At 39.4% G+C, this 21,851-nt stretch overlaps 1 protein-coding gene across 1 annotated transcript in view; it reads left to right on the plus strand.

Annotated features, from left to right (window-relative positions):
* Positions 1 to 21,851, plus strand: part of KIDINS220 (kinase D interacting substrate 220) — a gene marked incomplete at its 3' end in the record, with an annotated part of 47,167 nt that overhangs the window by 16,642 nt on the left and 8,674 nt on the right. Inside the window, exons 5-14 of the mRNA XM_019650007.1 lie at positions 4,345 to 4,443; positions 5,372 to 5,473; positions 7,794 to 7,892; positions 9,765 to 9,962; positions 12,126 to 12,224; positions 14,165 to 14,263; positions 15,633 to 15,731; positions 16,583 to 16,760; positions 19,451 to 19,615; positions 20,821 to 21,000. Coding sequence (XP_019505552.1) covers positions 4,345 to 4,443; positions 5,372 to 5,473; positions 7,794 to 7,892; positions 9,765 to 9,962; positions 12,126 to 12,224; positions 14,165 to 14,263; positions 15,633 to 15,731; positions 16,583 to 16,760; positions 19,451 to 19,615; positions 20,821 to 21,000 — 1,318 coding nt within the window. The remainder of the gene's footprint in view (positions 1 to 4,344; positions 4,444 to 5,371; positions 5,474 to 7,793; positions 7,893 to 9,764; positions 9,963 to 12,125; positions 12,225 to 14,164; positions 14,264 to 15,632; positions 15,732 to 16,582; positions 16,761 to 19,450; positions 19,616 to 20,820; positions 21,001 to 21,851) is intronic.

Consider the following 21,851-nt stretch of genomic DNA (forward strand, 5'->3'; position numbering starts at 1 on the left):
CTGAGTGCTGCTAGTTGGGAGGGGGTGGGGATGAAGGAGAAGGGGAAGGGACGAGACAATACAAATTGGTAACTAGAATATGGCCTCAGGGATAGAAAAGACAGTCTGGGGAATACAATCAATAATGTTGTAAATATTTTTTAGGGGGCCAGATGGACTCATGTCTTGTTAGGGAGACCATTTCATAGTTGGTGTAGAGGCCTGACCAACGCACTGTATATCTGAAGCTGATGTTGGATAATAATGTATGTCAACTATAATTATATATACATATAGTCACGGGACGTGGAGTAGAGAGTGGGAATGGAGTCAATGGAATTATAATAGATAAGCATGATATCGGGGGTGGGAGGGCAGTAGATGGGAGAGGGGGGTTTCTGTGCGAAGGGTGAAAAGGATAACTATTGCAATATTCTGTACACCTGAAACTAACAAAAAAAATAAATTAAAAATAATTCAGTTGTTTGAAGTCATGATTTTCAGACTAATATTTATTAAGTTATTTAAAAATGTAATTGTGTTCAGATATGCCATTTACACACATTATAAGTTTAGAAAGATATGATTCTTAATTATCTTAGCTCTTATTTGATCTTGACATCTGCTTAAAGAATAAAGGTGAAAAAAGGGATCATTTCTGGCTTATTTAGTCTGCAAAATGTTCAGTCTTTTCAAAAATTAATTTTAACTGAAAAAAGGGAAGGAGTTGGTCTGCCTTGATATATAAAACGTGTTATTACTTTGTTGATGATGCTTTATGAAGTACAGGCAGTCTGAGTTTTTAAGAACAGCATTCCACCATACTGTACAGTGTTCTAGAACAATCCTGTGTGCTAAGGGTTAATTATGTTCTCAATGTATATAGGTCAAGAAACTGAGACTAGAAGTGCTCTTTGCCCAAAGGCACTCAGCTGCTAGGCAGTCAGGCGAGTTTTGAACCCAGGTCTGCCTTACTCCAAAGGCTTTCCTCCTCTATCATTCTTCCACAGAGATTAGCAAGGGAGTTAGGAAGTATAAAGTACACATTATGAATGTGTAAAAACTTAGTAAGATTTGTAAACCATGATTTCTTAAACTGTTTTTGTTCTCCATATTTCTCATTTCTCCAAAGTAATTATCACAGCACCTTTTAACATTTAAAGGGTTTTTGTGTTTGGCTTTAAAGCACCAAAATTGGGAAAATTGTGGACTGTGTCTCCCTTAGTAGTTAGTATTGACGGGTCCTAACCTCACAGCCGCTGAGCGTCCAGGGAAGAAGGCACGGTCCCTAGGATTTGTGTAAGGAGAGGAGAGCGACCACAGGGCGTCATCTGGGATTCAGAAATAATTCCAGGATATAATGTCAGGAAGCCTAGTGAGGATTCTTTTTTTTTTTTAAAGATTTTTATTGGGGAATTGGGGGGATGGGAACAGTGCTGGGGGATTGGGGAATGGGAACAGACAAGTTGCTGTTGTTTTGTTCTTCAGTCTAGTTGTGGAGGACGTTGCTTCACTTGCCCAAGTTGGCACCATCATTGCGCTCTTCCCTGGAGAGGCAGATCAGTCGCCGGCTTCTGGACGGCCGCTCACTGCGGCGGCTGGCCGCTCACGCTGGCTGCTGGCTGCTCACGCTGGCTGCTGGCTACACACGGTGGCCCATGGCAACCCACTGCCACAGGGGCTGCAGCCTACGCCATCGCCAGCGACTCACGGCAGCCCAGCTCCAGGTTGAGCTGTTGTTCAGCATCTTAGCTGTGGAGGGCAGTGTTCACTGGCCCTCATATGCGGGATCCGAACCGGGGCCCTCTGGCATCCCAAGCGAGTTCTTAACCATCGCGCCACTCGGCCGGCCCAGCTAGTGAGGATTCTTGCTTGAGAGGATGGGTACTAAATTATAGCTCTTGCTGTAGGCAGTCAGTTCCAATCTTCTCATTTTGCAAATTTGGACATAGTTTCCTCAAGATAAAATTTGTATCTCATAGATTCTTACATAGGGTGACAAAGTGAGGGCTTGATATTAAACAATTTTGGGCGGGCATTTTACAAATTAAAATATTGTGTACGTAAGACCTGACTAGATGCCCAGCTCTGTAATTTGATCAAAATAAATTATGTCAGCCTTTCTGTGTCTTTCATCACCTTGATACTTTTGAAGACTACTCATCTGGACTGTCTCAGTTTGGATTTGTCTGATGTTTCTCATGCTCAGGTTGAGACTGCTTTCCAGGGAAGGATACCACAAAGGGATGGGCCCCTCGTCAGGGCACGTGATGTCAGGATGTGTCACTGGCGATGCTAGCCTTGATCTCTTGGTGAAGGCAGCGTCTGCCAGATTTCACCACTGCCAGATTACTAGTTTTCCCTTTGCAATTACTAAAGATTTGGGAAAGATACTTTGATACTCTACAGAATATCCTGTTATTGATTGAACTTGCACTCATTTGTTTTAGCGTCCACTGGTGTATCTTGTAGGTAGCAGTTACTGCTGGGGTGTTTTAATGGTGATTTTTCTGTTTCCCTCATTCCCTCTGCATTGATTAATTGGAGTTCTTCTGTAAGGAAGAGTTCGCTCTGTCTCATATAGAAATATATAGGGACTCACGAATATTTATCATATTCTTTGGGTTATGGTTCAGGCCTGTTGCTCAAGTTGTCCCAGCTTTGGCCATTGGGCGCTTCTGGGCCCTTGTAAAATGTCCTATCTTTTTTCTTTTTTCTTTTTTTTTTTTTTAAAGCACTTCCTTACTTTCTGGCCCACACGGTGCTTCAGGCTCAGGTTATCTTGTGTTTCCCCTGGCTTATTTTCCTGATTATCAGTCCTGGCATCAGTTTTCCAAGGAACCCTCGTCCTTTTATGGGAAAGTTGTATTTAGAAGTTAATATCTGGGTGTTAGTTAGGTGTGCTTATTGCTCCTCAGGTGTCACTGGTTGTAGTCCTGCTCAGTGGATAGATTAGGAAATACATGTCCACATACTAACTCTTACATACAAAAACATTTGTTTCTGCATCTCCCTATTTGTATATATTTATATTTTAAAAGGAGATTAGATTGATACCATCAACTCAATCCATTATAGTCTTCTCCCTTTCACTCTTCTCTGATGGTGAGAAATCTGGCTCTCATTATCTACATGATGTATTTGCTTATTTGTTCAGCTCTGGTATACAAATAAAGTAGCTCCAGACTTCTAATCCAGACCCTGAGAGAAACAGATTTACCTACTAAGTACAGTGTTTGTGTACAGTTCTTATTTTTAGCATTACAATATTCAGTCAAAATTTTGTTTTCCAAAGTTACCTAGGATCAGCTTGTAAGTAATTATGTGATTCATTTGTAATATAGTTAGATTCTGTCCCAGTCTGTATTCTGTCTTTCCATATTCTGGTTGACTTTTAAAAAAAATTTACACACAGTAAATTTCACTCTTTGTGGTATACAGTTCTGTGGGTTTTGACAAGTGCATAATGTCACATACCTACCACCACAGTCTATACAGAACAGTTCTGTAACTTTAGCTGTATCCCACACTGCTCTCTCTAATCAGCTCCTCGCCCCACTCGCTTGCCCCTGGCCCACCACTGATCTTTTCCCCCTTTCTACAACTTTGTCTTTTTCAGATTAGGCACGTATTTTTTAAATCTCTCTATTAGTGATGATGGAACAGAATCAGAAGGATTAAGTGATTTATATTCTCAGAAGCAAATGTGGATTGGCCCAAATACTGATTTTAAGAAAACGAAATATTTGTTTCTTAGTATAATTTGATTACATTGGTCTCTTTTATTGAATTGCATTGTAGCTAAAGAAAAAATTACTGGAAAAAAAATGGCTTCTGTAGCTTAGAAAATAGAAAGTTATCATTGCTGTTAATTCATACTAGATGGTTTTTCCCACACCTGGAAATCATGATCTGTAGATCATTGTCTTAACATTCTCTCTTCAGCAAGAGGTACTATGTGATCTGGGATTTATAGGGTGTGCCTAAACGCAGGACTTGAATATGATTGCTGGAATCTCACTCTGGAAGAAGCCTAGATTCATAGGAGATGCAGACTATCTCGGGATATAAAAAGTTTTCTGAGGAAAAAACTTTAAACAGCCAAAGTAGATCTTGGAAAGAGTCCAACATGAATGTTCCCTATTTCAGTTTCATGATACAAAGTTTAGAGTAGTTATTTCTGGACTTAGGAGATTGGCTTATTTCAGATACTATTGTATATTTCTCTGGGGAATTTAAAACTATATAGTAGTGCCTTCATAAAACAATGACTATTATAAATAATATTCACAGAAGGAACTTCAATAATGGCATTTTTGTGCCTAGAGACAATCCACAGATTTATGTCACCCCTCCTTTTTTTAGGGAGGATGGACAGCTCTCATGTGGGCGTGTTATAAAGGCCGTACCGAAGTGGTTGAGTTGCTTCTTTCTCATGGTGCCAATCCAAGTGTCACCGGTCTGGTAAGTGTTAACAAAAAATTCATCTGGAATGTAAGTGGTAAGCTCTCTCAGGGAATACGGAAGGCTGATTAGACTTCAGAGTGGATAGAATGAGCTTCATCTTCTTAGAGCTAAGAATGAAGACTGTGATTTCAAAACACAATCAGAATTGTTTTCTCAAGCTAAACTTATTTCTCAGTTTTTATCAACACAAAGGCAACTCTTAGAGCTTAAATGTTATTTATAACCATATAACATTTCAAAAGGAGATTTTGAAATCCTTAAGTCATGTTGCCTGTTTTTTGTGGGTGTGCATTCTGAATTTGAAGTTGTTGTTTTTTCAGTGAAAAGAGACATTTACCAAATATTCCTTTGTCTGTGCATTCTTATAGATGGTAATACATGCATGGGTTTTTTACTTGAGGCTTGATCTCAGACTGCAGATTAAGACACTGTTTTATTGATGGGGGAATCCTTTCATAAGACATATGTATATACTCTAGATATCTTACAATTTTATTTGTCAATTATATCTCAGTGAAGCTGAAAAAAAGAAACTTCTGTTCAAGTGAAGGAAGGATTATATAAGGCAAATTTCACATTCCTGTTAGTCTGGCCTGTTGGCTAGATAATTATGTTAAATGTGTTGAATCTATAAAAATAAATGTGTTCATAATATATATTTATTTAAGGTTGAGTGCATCTTAGTGGCCAATTATATATTATGCGTATTATGTGTGTTTTTAAAGTGGAGAATGGTCTGTAACTTGATTTTTAGAATATTACTTTGTATTACTGTTGGTTAATTACTTTTCTTAGCAAATGTATGCTGTAAATATCCACCTAAAAGATTTTTCCCTCCCCGCCACCCCCTCGAATTCCTCCCTTCCTATCTCCCCTCCTTCCTACCCTTCTTGTCTGCTTGCCTACCTGCCTACCCATCTCCCAGCAGTACAGCGTTTACCCCATCATCTGGGCAGCAGGGAGAGGCCATGCAGACATAGTGCATCTTTTACTGCAGAATGGTGCTAAAGTCAACTGCTCCGATAAGGTAGGTCCGCAGATCTCTTCAGGCCCAGTCCATATTATGTCTACTCAGTGTGTCTCAGTCCCAAGTATTTTCATACGACCTCATGAGGCTGCTGGGACACGTCTTCTGTTTATGTATATTCATATGTTTTATATAGCTATACATCTCATAGTTGGGTCCCCTATGTTTATAATGTACTAAGTGTCCTTCCATTGTTTTTATGTCACGTTCATCATTCTCAGGAAAATAGACAGGGATGATTCTTGGTCCTCATTATTTGAATTTTTCTGTTGTAACTCTTCTGCCTACCTCCACTCCTGTCTGATTTTTGTATGTTGTTGCCAGAATGCCAGTATGTTGTTGCTTTCTAAAATTCAAGCTTAGTTATTTGTCACATGCTGAAAATCCTAAAGACACCAGTCCCTGGCATGATGTATGATGGACAGTAGGCCTTGCCTCCCTTTCTACCCTTTATTCTGTGATCTACATCCCCAAATTACCTTGCATACAGTATCTTAAGAGGCCAGTTTGTTGCAAAAGTTTCTTAGAATAGGGGAGACCTAGACCAGCTTGCAGGAAGGTGGAATAAAGAAGAAAAGACCAGTGATGTGGGAGATCATTGGGTAAGGTTCTAGATGAAACAAGGAAGCTCAGATCCAGAGTACACGTGAAGGGATTCGATGAATTAGGGATAGAGGCCAGGGTTGGAGAAAAATAGGAGAGAGAGAGTGGGGTGGTTCTGAGTGCTGACTACAGAGGTGTTTGCCAGATGTCAAGAGTCCTTCCTTTGTAATGATGAAAGGGAGATTATCTGCTGAATGGGGCATGGGGATAGCTGGCTAATGTGAAGGGGAGGAGGGCAGAGTAGCATTTATAGCATATGACCTTGTATAGTCCCGACCTATAGGAAGGATAAAGGTGAAATGCAATAGGTGTTCCAAGGATGAGCGCTCAATTACAATTATACGACGAGTGCCTGTGTATATTATCCAAGATTTTTGACTTGTAGAGTTAGGGACGGCATTTCAGCCAGAGAAAATGTTATCCACAAAGGAAGAGGCTAGAAAGGAATTTAATTCTGGGAGGATATAGGTGTAAGAATGTAGAAGTTGCGAAGGTCCTCCAGTATTCCTTATTTAGTGTCTAAGCCTGCTTCAAGGCCGTGGCTTTGACAGCTGCCTCCCTCTCACCTGTGCCTCCTCTTTGTTAGGTTCCTGCTCCCACCTGTTCTGTTGGCAGCATTGTGATTCTGGCTGTCATGAGGTCCTGTCCATCAAGGAAGAGCATCAGGGCTAAAACTTTTAACCGTTTGATTACTAGGATGTGTGATGGAATTAATGGAGTGATGCTGCCCAGTACAGTAGCCACCAGCCACATGTGGCTCTTTAGACTTAAGTCAACTAAAATAAAATTAAAAAATTCAGTTTCCTGGTCACACTTGGCACATTACTAGTGCTCAGTAGCCATAGGTGACTAGTGGCTGCTGTATTGGCTCGTGCAGAATTAGAGAGCATTCACCAACACAGAAAGTTCTATTGGACCAGGGCTGTTATAGAAAGTAGGCGTTCATTAAACGTTAACTTCAACCTACAGTCTCCCTGTAGTTGAAGGTCACTGTGGGTATTTATGTGTCTCTTGATTGCCAGAGTCCCCAACGGTAAAACATGACTTTTACGCATGATGCATATTTCCTGATGCCTTTTGAGTCATATTCCAGCAAAAGGTGCTTTAGAGTGGTTTCTAGGCTGCAGTTTATTTGGTCAGGTGTAGAGCTGATTTGGGCGGTGATGACGAGCAGACTGAAGGCAGGCTTGTTGGGTTCGTGCGTCTTGCTCCAGCTCTTAATAGCTTCGTGTCTTGGAGCCTATAACTAACTTCTCAGGGCCTCATTTGCATACCTATGGAAATGTGATATTGCGAATTGTACTTTCTTGTGATAAAGATGACATGAGTTTACATGTAAAGTAGTTAAAACTGTGTTTGGTACTTGACTGTGATTATTTTGCCTCTAGTCAGACTGTGGAACTTTATATTTCACAAGTTATGGAAAGCAGTGCAAGCTAGTTGAAAATTAGAGACTGTATGACTTTTATGATGTAAAAATTTACTCACTGATCATAAAAGTTAGAATTTGTTAAAAAATATTTCAAGCAGTGTGGTTAAGCATCTATTCAGGAGAAATGAAATGGGAAAAATGTGATTTCTCTATGATTAAAATTATGATTGGTGTAAGCACTAACCTATGAATACTCAAAGTATGATTTTTATGAAAATTCATGTTGAGAGCTCATTTCTTTGAGTCCACCTTTGGCCATTTTAAATGCACTGTTTGCTTTTATAGTATGGAACCACCCCTTTGGTTTGGGCTGCTCGGAAGGGTCATCTGGAATGTGTAAAACATTTATTGGCCACGGGAGCGGACGTTGATCAAGAAGGAGCTGTAAGTAGCTTTTCCGTTTTAACCGCCGGTGAGAGATGTGTTTTCAGTTTTAAGAGAGAGAATATCCTTTTCTTAGTATATGCCTAGAGACATGTCCATGCAGTTCTTAAATGATTCTCAGAAAAACAAGCGTTTTCTTTCTGTTACTCTGGTAAATATATCATATTACAGATGCTGTGTACTATGAATTTTTGCTCTTCAGGCTCTGTTGCTAGTGCACATAAATTTTAGGAGGCTGTAACTATAAAGACCGTTGTTCAGTAATCTCAGTGTAAAACAAAATACTCTCCAGGGTAGTTTGAAATAGAATTAATTATGGAAAAAGTTTTGCTCTATTAAAATTCCCTTTATTAAAAAATTTAAATAATACTGTGATTTTTGGATATTTTTAGCTGTGACTTATTTTCCTTCACCAATAGAGAGATGAAAAAATTTCAGAAATCAGTGGTCACAACCTAGAAAGCTTAAAAATTGGTTCAATACCTCCTCCCAACTCACAGTTCTTAATTCTTTATTAAGCACCTGCTGTGTACCCAGCCCTGTGACAAATATGCTGGGGATATTGGAGAAGCCCAACAGACTGCGTTTCCCTTGAGATTATAGAATATATAGGTAAAGGAAATGAGATTTATGCATAAGAAACAATTAATACAGGCTGTTTATATAATTGTTACGTGAGATGGTTCATAAAGGATTCTGAGAAGAGATACCACCAAATCTCTGGCTACAGTGTAACAAAGTGAACTCTAAACCATACTTGACTTAGGAGCATGCTATCAACCAGTTCCTCTTATTTTGGCAGAAGCTACTAACTGCTGACCTTCAAGGAGTATATAATGTTTTAGTGCTGTGTGGAGACAGAGCATGATTCTTAGATAACCATGGAAGACGTGCCTTTCACTTTCTTCGTTTCTGGGCAATTTATCAAGTGGATGAGTGGCTTGTCTGTATAATTACAAACTGCTCAAGAATTTTAAAAGGCTGTGTAATTTTAATATGTGAGAAAATTATGGCTTAGTTTGGGGCCTTATCTAATAACTAAAATATTTCTATAAGTAAATTATATGACGTCTCAAAATAGATCAAAACATCAAGAAACAATATTAATACTCCTTTTGGTAATGGGTCAGATTCTTCTAGGTGATTTATTGTTATCAATTAGTCGTGTAGTTTTTAAAGAAATACTAAGAATAAGAGTTTTTGAAAATGTGGTTTCTAGATCACTGTGAAAGGCAGAAGAATATATTATACTTTTACTGAAATATCCTTAGCTATTAATTCATTGTTTTACTTCAGTTTTTTACCATAGGTTTTATTATAAATAATTCTTTGAAGTCTGAAAGACCTTACTTTGGATTATTTAATTTAGAATGTGTTTAATTTTGCATCATCCTGTCACCTATTTTGTACTTCATTACATTTGTGAGAGGGTTTGTTTATTGCAAATGAGTCCAATTTCAGATTATCACTTAAAGAATTGAATGTCATAACAGCCTGTTGACTCAAGAGAATTAATATATCTTCAAAAATAGAAAATATGCCTCCTAGCCATTGTTGGTATGTTTCTGTTATTTATATTGGCATTTTATTATCAGAAGTAACTATTAACAATAGGCCACCTTTAAAAAACATCAGTTTTGGGCCGGCTGAGTGGCTCAGTTGGTTAAGAGCTCGCTCAAGAGTTTGAGCTCTGAGCAACAGCGGTTCGAGTCAGCCCGAGCTGAGCAGCCGTGAGCTGCCAACAGGTGGTGGGATGGCTCAGCTAAAAAAAAAAAATAAAAAAAACAAAAAAAACATCAGTTTTATGATTATGGCATAAATCATATGTTCTCTAGCATAGACTAATTTCTCAGGCTTGTTTCTGTATTTTAGAATTCAATGACCGCGCTTATTGTGGCAGTCAAAGGAGGATACACACAGTCAGTAAAAGAAATTCTGAAGAGGAATCCAAACGTGAATTTAACAGATAAGGATGGAAATACAGCTTTGATGATTGCGTCAAAGGAGGGCCATACCGAGATTGTGCAGGATCTACTTGATGCTGGAACTTACGTGAACATACCTGATAGGGTAGGCTACCTGCTTGTCTTCTGGTGGTGACGCTGATGGAAGATTAACTTAACTTCTCACCACTTTTAGGATTCTTCTTGCATGACATACATTTGTTTTTAGATAAGTTTTATTTCTACCTTTGGAACTAGTAAGTTAAAAACTATTCAGTCTCTGTGAAGGGTGTTCTTTTTATTTTTTGTCAAATGATATTGTTATTGAAAATGTCTCATGTACGATTAGTCTGTAACTGTCCTTGATGTCTATCACTGTAGGTGTTGTTTATGGTCCCAGGGCTTCAGGTACCAGTCTTACACTTAGAATTTTCACAATTGTATCTCCTGCTCTAACGTCTTCTCAGAACTCTGCACTTGTATAGCCAAAGTCTGTTTGAATTCTCTGCTTGAACGGACTTTTTAAACTTATGGCCAAACACATGTCTTGCTCGTTTCATTCCAAACCTGCTTTTCCCTCCGTCTTGCCCATCTCAGTAAATGCACCACCACCCACCCTGCTGTTGGCGCATTAGCCTTGATTTCTCCTCCTGCCACTTCTTCTCCAGCAGGTTCCACTGGCTCTGCCTCCAGAACATACCCGTTACGTGTCCTTTCCCCGTTGTTTCCAGTCCAAGCTGCCATCTTCTGTTGTTACAGCATTAGTATCATCATTGGCTTCTCTTGTTGGCGCTGATCTGTTCTTCACACTGTTCTCAGTAAATCTCACATGTGCTCCTTTGTTTAAAATCATCCAAGGCTTCCTCTTGCACATGGAAAGCAACTTCTTTAGTTTGTAAACTATATGACATTGTCCTTGTCCACCTCTGTCCCTATTTTGTGCTGCTCTTGGTCCTGTTTCGACAGGGTGCAGCCATATTCACTTTCTTTCCCTTTCTTGAACGCGGACCTTGTTGCTGCTTGTTGCCAGCTGTGCTGTCTGCCCTTCGTGGTCATCGTGTGGCTGGCTCCTTGTCATGCTGACCTTAGCTGCAGTATTGCCTCCTCAGAAAATTCTTCCCCAACTACCCAGCCCATAGTAGTCACCCAGCCACTTTCTATCACATCACTGCATTTTAATTTATTTGCATGGCATTTGTCTAACTTTTTGTTTGTGTTTATCATGTGTTGTCTCTTTGTCTCCTCCAGACTATTGATTCTCCCAGAGGTGGGACCTTTTCTGTCTTGTTTCCCAGTGCCTAGAATAGTGCATGGCTAATAGTAAGCAATGAAATATTTATAACTGTTTATTAATTTACTAGTCTGGACCCATCCATATTAATGCTAACATTCTCAATTAAAATTTATCTGCTTTGGGTTATTTCTGCTTCCAGTTTAGTAGTTATCATACCATGGTATTCAACTTAATAATCCTCAAGGACCTGCATCTTGATTTATAGCCCATGGAGGCCCACTCAGGGTTGAGATGAGCGCAGCTCATGGACTCACCCAACCTAAATCCCTACAACTGATTTCTAATTTAGCAGCTAAGAAAAAATTATGCACGTTGCCAAAATAATAACCATTTCTATTATTTGAAGCAGTGGGAAAGTATAATGAATAGTGATTGTTGCTTGATGACTATAACTTCAGGGCCAAGAGATGTCCTTATGAAGAATGAACTTTATCTAAGCCTTGTTCTGGGGAATGAGTCAGTCTTGTGCACTGTTGGCCTGTAACGCCAAATTGACCAGAATATGGATGCCGGTCCGAGACCAGCCTTCTCCCTTATTTAAATGTGGTTACAGAGCCACCGATGGCCCCAGCTTTACAGCTCCCTGTTTTGGAACCCATGGCATTTGTCATATAGCATTATTCCAAGGGGTTTCTATTATATAATTTCCAAATGTTCATCTGGTTTGTTGACAGCCATGGTGTCATTTTATTTAAATTACGTTTGTAATGGAATGTTATCTTTAAAGAGAATGGTTTATTATTCTGGGTGCTTTTTAAACCTTTGTCCTGGAATTCCAGAGCCCTCATTTTGAGATATAAAGTTTTCTGTCTCACTCTGAGAGCCATTGATATCAGGTATTAATATTAGTTAACTAACATTTTTGTCTTATTTAGAGATACTTTCTTTCAAGAAATTTTCATGGAAAAAAATCTATATTAATACATGATTAACCTTAACTTCTAAACTGTTTATTTGTTCTTACCATCAATTCACCTTGTTTATTGTTTTTTTTAGAGTGGGGATACTGTGTTGATTGGTGCTGTCAGAGGTGGTCACGTGGAAATTGTTCGAGCACTTCTCCAAAAATATGCTGATATAGACATTAGAGGGCAGGTATGTGTGATTACAGTGCAATTGTTATTATAACTTTCAGTATGATGGGCTGTACATGTTGACTGGTCACAATGTTATTCTTCCAACTTTTCTATGGAGACAAATTTGTAAACCCTAATGTATTTAATGGATGCCTATATTATTGTTTCACTGCCATTATTATGGGATTTCTGTATTAATGTCAAGTTAGAGTTAGATAGAAATAAACCAAAATGAAGCTTACATTTTTCAAATGGCACCTGTGTTACTAATGTATAAACATAGTCAATTCTGAAATAAATAGTTTATGATACTGAGACCATTGGTGGCACTTTGTGTGCAATTTATTTTCTTTACTACTTTCCCTCTGTTTTGTCTTCTTCATCCATATGTTGTTCTTCTGTTCCCGTTGTTTGATCTTCCTTCTGCCTTTTCCCTGCTTTGCCTGTCCTCGGGCCCCTGGGTAGTGCTTTTGGACTTGGCTTAAGGCAGTCACAGCTCAAAGGTTATTAATTTTAGGTAAAAGCTTCCCTAACTTGTTCATTTACCCAGTGTTTCAAGAGCTTTAGATTTAAAAAAATCAGTATTTAATAGACCATTTTGTTGTTGTGCAGTGTACATTTCTGCTCAGTTTTTCCTTGTATTTAGCTTGTATCTAAATCCATTTTGGAACCAAACTTGTAAACATCGTGTCAGATACTATGAGGACTTAACACGGGACCCCTGTCTGTAAGAAACAGGTACTTTAGTTAGGACGGTTTTAGTTTGTTTTGTTTATGTTCATTTTTATTTTTTACGTAAACATAAAAAGTGATTCCACTGTTGGTATATGCTGGTATATGATTGGTTGCCTAGTGAAAGGTTCAAATGTCAGAGTCTTGAGGTGGGAAAGACGGCATTAAGGAAGGCTTTGGGGAGAAGGCAGGATTTGAACTGTCTGAAAGATGGGCTGGATTCAGGGAGGCCGAGAAAAGGAAGGCTGGGTATTTCAGGCAAGGGTAGTGGAATAATAGGTTGAGGAATTTCAGGAAAATGGGGAAGTGAAAGACTGTCTTGCTTAGCTTGTGAATCAACGAGGCTGGCGGTGGGTTGGTGTGGAGGGTGCCATGGGAGATAGAGCCGGAAATAGATAGGGAGGTTAGCCAGAGAGGTTTGAACGCTAAGCTGGGGACGTTGGGAAGCTAGTGTACGTTTTTGAGAAGGGGAACTCTACTGGAGAAATTTTGGTATAAGAAAATGTGGCAGCAGGTGAGAGCGATTCACTCCCTTTTGGGTTAAAATCATGTTTTCATTAAAAGACAGTTCCGGCTCACTTACTTAGACTTTTACCGAAGTCCTCCTTGCTTGTCAATCCTATTTTCTGTGCTTAGTCAGATTATTTTGTCCTCTAGCTCTGCTTTCAAGGGCTATGTGGATCTATTTTTGGTATTTGAACTAGATAGGATTTTGAAGGATCTGATCAAGATTGGTATACTGGTGCAGGGTGGGTTGAGATTCAGAAAACTAAAAATGATAAAAACAATTCACTTTAAGTTTGCATAGCACATTCTCACGCATGATCTTTTGAAAAGATTGGGCAGGTGAAAAGCCAAGGGTCAGAATATTTATGTGACTTGTCCAAGGATACAGAGCTCAGGGACGGACGACTTCTAAGCCCACAGTCTTGAAGTCTGATCACATTACAAAAGCATACTTTACCCCTACCGACTATGTGAAGTTGCTGCTTTCTAAGTCAAGTAATATTAAGTTTTCCTAGGCTTCTTTCATAGAGAATTTCTCAAAAGTAAATCCAAGATGAATAAGGATTAATATTATTTCCCACATTGCTTGCTGCTTGTTGGTAAGATCTACTAATGCTTTCTGGCGGAAATGTTAATAACGATGTTTAATATTTACAAATAGCGGTTTTAACATTGTATCTTATCTGAAGTGATTGTTGATTTTTCTTTTTCATTATATAGGACAATAAAACTGCTTTGTATTGGGCTGTTGAGAAAGGAAATGCAACAATGGTGAGAGATATCTTACAGTGCAATCCTGACACTGAGATATGCACAAAGGTACCAACGATGTTTCCATTCTCTTAGCCATACCAAGTGCTGAATATTTTTGGGTTGTCGGAAAAGTCATGATGCATTTTTGCAATGAAAAACATAGAAAAATACGTCATGACTTTTCCGACAATCCAATAGTATTGCTTCTTTTTTAATCATCTTTGGCATTAGCATTATACTGATTTTACTGATAATATTCTTATTAAATTGAGGAGTAACTTTATATCCTTTCAGCAATTGTGTTCACAGCAAAATGCAGGGTGTAACTTATTGCGTTAGTTCAGTAAGTTCAGAAAATACAGTATTAGCTATTCATACACTGTGGCCAGACCATTTCCCCAGAATTCTCTTATGCCCCTGGTTTTGGAACACAACACATTTCCTTTTCAAAGACGGTTGTAAATGGTTATTGGTTCCCCAAACCAGCCACTGTAGTCCATTTTATTCACATCATGTGACAGTACAAAACTATATGAGATTTTAGTGATTGTATTTGGCCTTATGTATAATAGTTTCCATGGGGAAGATACATTTGTAATTCCAGATTGAAATGGAATTCTTAATGAATAAAGGAAGCATATGGAGTCACCCCTAAGACAATCCTACTCCATCTGCCGGAGGTCGGGACAAGCCTCTTTCCAAGCCATGGTGGCAACTGCAGTGCCACAGGGCACACAGCTTCCTGGGATGCCTCTGGTTTGCAGGTGGCTCTGTAGTCATCTCTTTTCTTTGCCTTTGGATCATGTATCAGCCACCATGTGGCTTCCGACCAAGTTTCTCTCTTTCCTAACTCAGTGCTGAATTGTAACCTTTTCTCATCACCCTTCATCTTATTTTGAAAGCAATCATGAACCCTTTGGAGGTTTTCCAAAGGCACACTGCTTGTATGAAACTGTTTCCCCTGTTACACACAGGTCCTTCGGGGCACAGAGAGCTGAAGTGATGCTGGTATAGATTTCACAAAAAACCTAGATACGGGCCTGTGTGGACACTGAGTGGCTGGGCTGTGCTTGGTTGGGAGGGAGGTGGTGAGGATGGGAGGTCCTCTCTGAAGGTGCTGCCCCGAAGTCAGTGGTGGCTCTGGGGAGTGGCAGCAGCAGTGGGGGCAGGGGACTGGGGCCAGAAGTGGCCGAGGAAGGAGCTAGCCACATCCCGTACTTGGCTGAGTGATAGAAACTGATTTTGATACAAATGACTGGTTGCGAAGGAAAAGCACTTTTCTTGTTGGTTTTTATAACTATGTTTTCTTGAGAACATTTTTAATGTAGACTGGTACCAGAATCAGATAGTTGAATTTTTACATGTGCGTTTACGTGATTTAAACAGTTAGGAGTAAAGCTGTTAACCTGGCAAGCTTTCTTGTCTGTGCCCCCAGGACGGTGAGACACCACTAATTAAGGCCACCAAGATGAGAAATATTGAAGTCGTGGAGCTGCTGTTGGACAAGGGAGCCAAAGTGTCTGCTGCGGATAAGGTACAGGGGACACCAGGAGGCTGCTGGTGGCCTGACGTCCATGGCTGCTGGACGTAAAAGGGGTCTGATTATATTTGGGGGAGCGAGAGATTGCTTGCTGTGGGTTTTGGCTGCTGTGGTATCTACCTGGCAGTTCCGATTGTGCTGATGAGTGGGCCGGCTTGTGGGCTCTAAAGAAGCTGCTTCAGGATTCCCTTTCATTGCTCCTGCCAATTCTGGGGAGCTGCTGTGGACCACCATCCAGGGTGGATGCCATTAGGTAGAGCTTGTTGCAGAGAAACGGGGGGAAAGACCCCAAAAGGGCTGGAGAAGACAGACCCTCAGAGCAGACGGCGTTAGTGCTGAGCCACAGGGCAGAAAGTTCGGCCACATGTCCGCACCGTTCTCATGTCAGATGGCACATCAGTATGGAGGGCAGAGCTTTCTGACAAATGGGGAAGAACGTGGGGAAATAGAACACAAACTGGTTGAGGAAGGTGGTTGGCATCACTGGACAGTAAGTATTTGGATGATGTTACTAACCTGTGGTGGGCGTGGAACCATGGCCTTCAGAGCCACGGGGGGCGGGGGGGGGGGGGGAAGACTGTTGCTTCTCCTCTTTCAGTGAGTTGAGGGGAGGGGAGAAGAATGACCTTTATTCTAAGGGCTGTGGGAGAGGAGATCATTCCTGAGAAAAGCTGGGTAAGGAACTAGAGAAAGAAATTTCAAGGAAGACAGAGATAAAAATTCATATTTAGCTATGCTATGAAAAGTTAAGATTTCCTCTTATTTTAGAGAACGTGAAAATTGTTACTCTGTATATACTGGATGTAAAAAGGTGTAAGTTCACGTTTCCTGCCACTGTTTTACAGAGAGGAGACACTCCTTTGCATATTGCTATTCGTGGGAGGAGTCGGAAACTGGCAGAACTTCTTTTAAGAAATCCCAAAGATGGAAGGTTACTTTATAGGCCCAACAAAGCAGGCGAGACTCCCTACAACATTGACTGTAGCCATCAGAAAAGTATTTTAACTCAGATATTTGGAGCCAGTAAGTACTGGGTTGTGTTCATGACTGAGCTTTTTAAAAATGAATGTTCTATGAACTATAAGAGACCAATAGCAGTTTTGCATTTGTCACTGAACTGGAGATTATAAAAGTAGAGAAGGTTATGATTTACTGTGTAAAAATCCTCCTCCCTGTCTAAAGCTCCTTTGTGTTGTATTGTAGCATTCTAAAGGAAGAACATGTGGGGTTATCAGTCAGCTTTTACAGCCTCTAAAAATCTAGCCTACTTGGGTAAGAATCTTTCCCCATTATTCTCCCAGGTGGACTTGGTGCCTTTCATCAGCCTGCTCTGTTTTCCCAGTGTGGCTCCAGCACTTATAGTTCCCTCCCTTTGCTGTGTCCTGTCCACCGCAGGTTGGGCCAGCTCCATCCCCATGAAGGTCCTTGCGTTGTTAAAAGCCATCTCTCTCCAAGTCTCCTGTCAGCTGTCTCTTTGATGATGTTTTAACTAATCTGCCTAACCAGATACAATTTTCGCCTCATTTGAATACTTAGGCACTTGTGTTTATATTTCTGTTTTTAATACTTACTATGTATAGCTTTTTATTCTGTTTCTTTTAGAATTTTCTCTCTCCAAGATTCCAAGATTCGAGGTCCTTCAGGACAAGGACTGCCTCTTCTTATCTTTGTGTCCTCTGTAACATCTGTAAAGTCTTGAGTATTGTGCTAAAATGGTTTTTCATTGAAAAGAATGCACATGAGAATGTAATCATTCATATGTGGTCTTTTGAGATATGTAGTAATTTTCTACTGGAATTAAAAAGAGATATGTTGGGCTGGCCGAGTGGTGCGCTGGTTAAGAGTTGGCGTGGGAGCGCCAGCTGTGAGCAGCAGGGCCTGGGTTCGGATCCCACATGAGGGCCAGTGACGCTGCACCCTTTACAGCTAAGATGGTGAACAACAGCTCGGAAGACATGAATATAGTAGAAAGTGCAAATTTCCCATTGTCCTCTATCTCCTAATTCATAATTGTTTGAAAGACTCTCCAGAATTTTTTTTGCATTTCTAAAAATGTTTTATACCTCGTCTATAGCTTTATAAAAATGGGGTCATACCATATTATAAAAGCTTTTATATCATATGAACTATATCATATTTTAATTGTTTCATAACCTTTCATCCTAGGTTCTAATAGTACATTCAGTTCTCTATTAATGAATATTTGGCTCGTTTTACTGAAAAGCTAGTGCTTCAGTGAACATCCTTGTGCATATATCCATTAACTCTTAATTTTAGGATTATTTTCTTGGAATAAACTCCCAGAAGTAGAGTTGGCAAGTCAGTAGATGTTCAGCGTTTTGATAGACTTTTCCAAAATGGTTGTTAACAGCCTGTCCTTCTCCCTGGGGCCACATGGGAAGGACAGTTGTTTGCAGCCTCGCTGACACTGGGTGTTTCCAGCTCCCTTCCTCTTTGCCAATCAGATCAATGTGAAGAAAGATTCATTTTCATCTGCATTATAAAATTATTAGTGAGATTGAGATTTTTCATATGTTCGTAGGCTAGTTGTATTCTTGCCATTTTTTCTCTTTGTATGCTTTGCCCACTTTTTTCCTGAGTTTTTAATATTTTTAAAAAATTGATTCAAGTCTGTTTGTATGTCATGAATATTGGTCTGGATCCAGCCTATATGTTGCGTCCCTCTCCCCAGCCCATTCGTCGTTTATGGTGATCAGGGTTTTTTATTCCCCATCCAAAGGTTAACACATTTTTGTACGTCAGTCTTTCCTTGAAGTTCTGGCTGTATTGTATTGAGAAAGAAAGGCCTTTTCCACACAGAGACTTAAAAAGCGTTTTTCTCCTAATATTTTATGGTGTCACTTTTTATATTTAATATTTTTGATGTTTCAGAAACATATTTTTTTGTTAAGGTATAAGATGTATAGTGCTTTAATTTTTATTTTTTAAACAATGGATGTCCAACTTCTTAACACTACTTACTAATTTCATCCTTTCCCCATTAATTTGAAATGCTACTTATGTCAATATCCTGTGCAAGTTCTATGATCTCATCGTAGCTTTTATTGTATATTTTGATTTTTCTCCAAAAACAACCACTCTCTGGTAGTCTTTAAAGTTTTTTCTTAGCTATTCTTACATGTTCTTGCTTTCCAGTTTTTCAAAATAGTCTCATGGATTTTGATTCGAGTCGCTTTAAAGTGATAGATTCATTTGGGGAGAATCGCTATCTTTAAGTCATTGAGCCTTTCTGCCTGGAAACATAGAATGTCTTTTTCTTGATTATCTATGATGTTCTTCAGTAACGTTTTGTAGCTTTCTGTATATAGGTATTACACCTACTAAATTTATTCCTGTGGACTAATTTGTGTATTAATCATATTGCATTGATTCTAAAGTGTACCTTGGTCCACATTTTAAAATCTCTGAAATTGGAATGTGTCTTATAGTTGAGGGGTAAGAAAGCACTGTGTTATAATTTAGCAGCATTTTTTTTTCTTAGTTGAACATAATGATGTATTTTACAATCAGTAAGGTATGTTAAGTTCTATGAAATATGGTACTAATTTAAGAATCTCTGAACCTAGTTTTACACAGGTCTCATCTTTAAAATAAGTTTTTTTCTCTGATTAAACAATAAATGAGAATTGATGTTCTTTTCTGATAGCAGTGTCTCTTTTTAATGTAAGGAAATGGTGTGTTCATAATTACAGGACACTTGTCTCCTACTGAAACGGACGGCGACATGCTGGGTTATGATTTGTACAGCAGCGCCCTGGCAGATATTCTCAGTGAGCCCACCATGCAGCCCCCCATTTGTGTGGGGCTCTATGCGCAGTGGGGAAGTGGGAAATCCTTCCTACTCAAGAAGCTGGAAGGTAAAGGACAGGTTTATATAAGAAGGTTTCGTCTGGTGTGGTTTTTCTCTTTTGAAGTAAAGAAAAAAGAGTTTTAGGTATGGGTATGTGTGTTACGGTTTACTGAATTGAAAGTATGAGGTATTTACTCCGCTGTAGTTGTTCCTCCACACAGCCAAGCTGTTTGAGTCCTCTTTCTAACACACAGACTGATTGCGTTGTATACAGAGGGTGCCAAGAAAATGCACACACTTTTTAAGAAAGGAAAAAACTATTGAAATTGTAATACTCAGTGATACTGATAACAAAAGATGAATACAAGTCACATTTGACTTCTGCAATTACAAGAGGTGCTCAAAGTGGTTACCATCAGCATCCAGACACTTCTGATTACAGCGAACTACTGCTTGAGCAACGTTGACCAAAGTGTCCACTTGTGTACATTTTTTTGGCACTCCTGGTATAACACACCTAAACCCCTTGGAACCAGAGTTTCTGCATGCACCATTTATAGTCATCATGTCCAGGACCTTCACAAACTTGTCACTTTTCATGGCCACACCTGCCAGCACTCTGTCTTGTACACTCCAGGCTCTTGCAAGAACAGACTGGACACTTTTCCTGAGCTGCTCCCTGTATTAGGAGCTCCCCAGACAGCTCTTCCCTCTCCCATCCTACACTCACACCTTTTGCTTGGCAAAATCTTACTCATTCTTCAAAGACAGGTTTCAGTATTGCCTGTAAAAGTTCTACCAAGTTTTGTAGAATGACTTGTTTAGGGTTCATTTGGGCTCAACACACACCTCTAAGAGCAGCGATTCTCAAAACGTGACTAGAAGGGATGAGATATAGTGAAGACACATAGCAAAGTAATGGTTTTCGGTTTTATATATGGAAACAATACCTTGTTGCTTGTATAATACAAACCACAGAAGATAAGTATCAACACAATCTTGACAGGTGGGACTGTCTGAGAAAGGCATTTGTGCGTCTCCCGTATGAAGCAGGAGAGTGGGTAAGAGGGGAGATGTGCCCCCAGGGAATAGCATTTTTCCATTCATCAAGAGAGCATTGGTTAAACTGGCCAGGTGGCAACATTTTATCCAGGGGCTTAGTAAGTGCCCAGTAAATGTTTATATGGAAAATATGAAAACTTCAAATTGAGTTAGGAGTCGTGCTTCTGAAACAAAGCAGGAATAATGCTTTCTCGCTTATTTCCCTTTCAGATGAAATGAAGACTTTTGCAGGACAGCAGATTGAACCTCTTTTCCAGTTCTCGTGGCTCGTAGTCTTTCTGACGCTGCTGCTTTGTGGAGGCCTTGGGCTACTGTTGGCCTTCACGGTCGACCCAAACCTTGGAGTAGCAGTGTCCCTGAGCCTCTTGGCCCTCTTATACATATTTTTTAGTAAGTCTTGCTGTTTTATCTTTTTGTAAATGTAGAAAATGCCAAGACTCATTGTTTTACTTAAAAGATTATCTATATCTCTCTCTTAGAAGCTGTGGTTTTCAAGATTAGGTTAGGAGGTCGATCTTTTGGCTGTTGTATGAGTTGGCTTAGAGGAGCGTGCCCGCAACCTGCCTGGAGCAGCTTTAAAAACGGGTGTTCTGCCTATTAATATTGATGTGGACTCTGATTTATTATACTTACCCTTTTATTGGGTTGTCGGAAAAGTCATGACGTATTTTTTCTATGTTTTTTAATTGCAAAAATGCATCATGACTTTTCTGACAACCCAATATATGTTAATTAATTATTTATATTGAAATCTTTTCTGAAAATAAGTCTTCATAGCCATCACTTGGCATGCTCTTGAGCATTTTGATCATGATTGTAATTTTTATTTTATCTAAAAATACAATAAACCGATAACATGTAATCCCTGTTCTTGGGGTGTCTTCAGGTGTAAGAAAGGAAATAGATTTACTATTAGAAGAACTGGTAACTTCAACAGTTGTAAATAGAGATAAAGCCAGTCATTTACGTTGGAATCTGAACTAAATGATACATGTCTGTATAAGGCATTATCATTATCTTTCTGATTGTGTTTCTTGTGTCAGTTTTGATCTGTGTACATTCCATTTTTGATATACCTTCTGATGTTAGGGGAGGTTAATTAATTGAGGAATTCTTTGAGGACTAGCTAGAAAACAGCGTGGGGCCGTGAAAAGCTGCATAAACCTACCTGTCATTACTTGATATTTGACTGTTTGGGGAAAGGCTGCTAGACTAATGATGGTTTTGGAAATTTTTTTTTT

This window comes from Hipposideros armiger, unplaced genomic scaffold, assembly GCF_001890085.2.
Source record: "Hipposideros armiger isolate ML-2016 unplaced genomic scaffold, ASM189008v1 scaffold_137, whole genome shotgun sequence".
NCBI classification, from domain to species: Eukaryota; Metazoa; Chordata; class Mammalia; order Chiroptera; family Hipposideridae; genus Hipposideros; species Hipposideros armiger.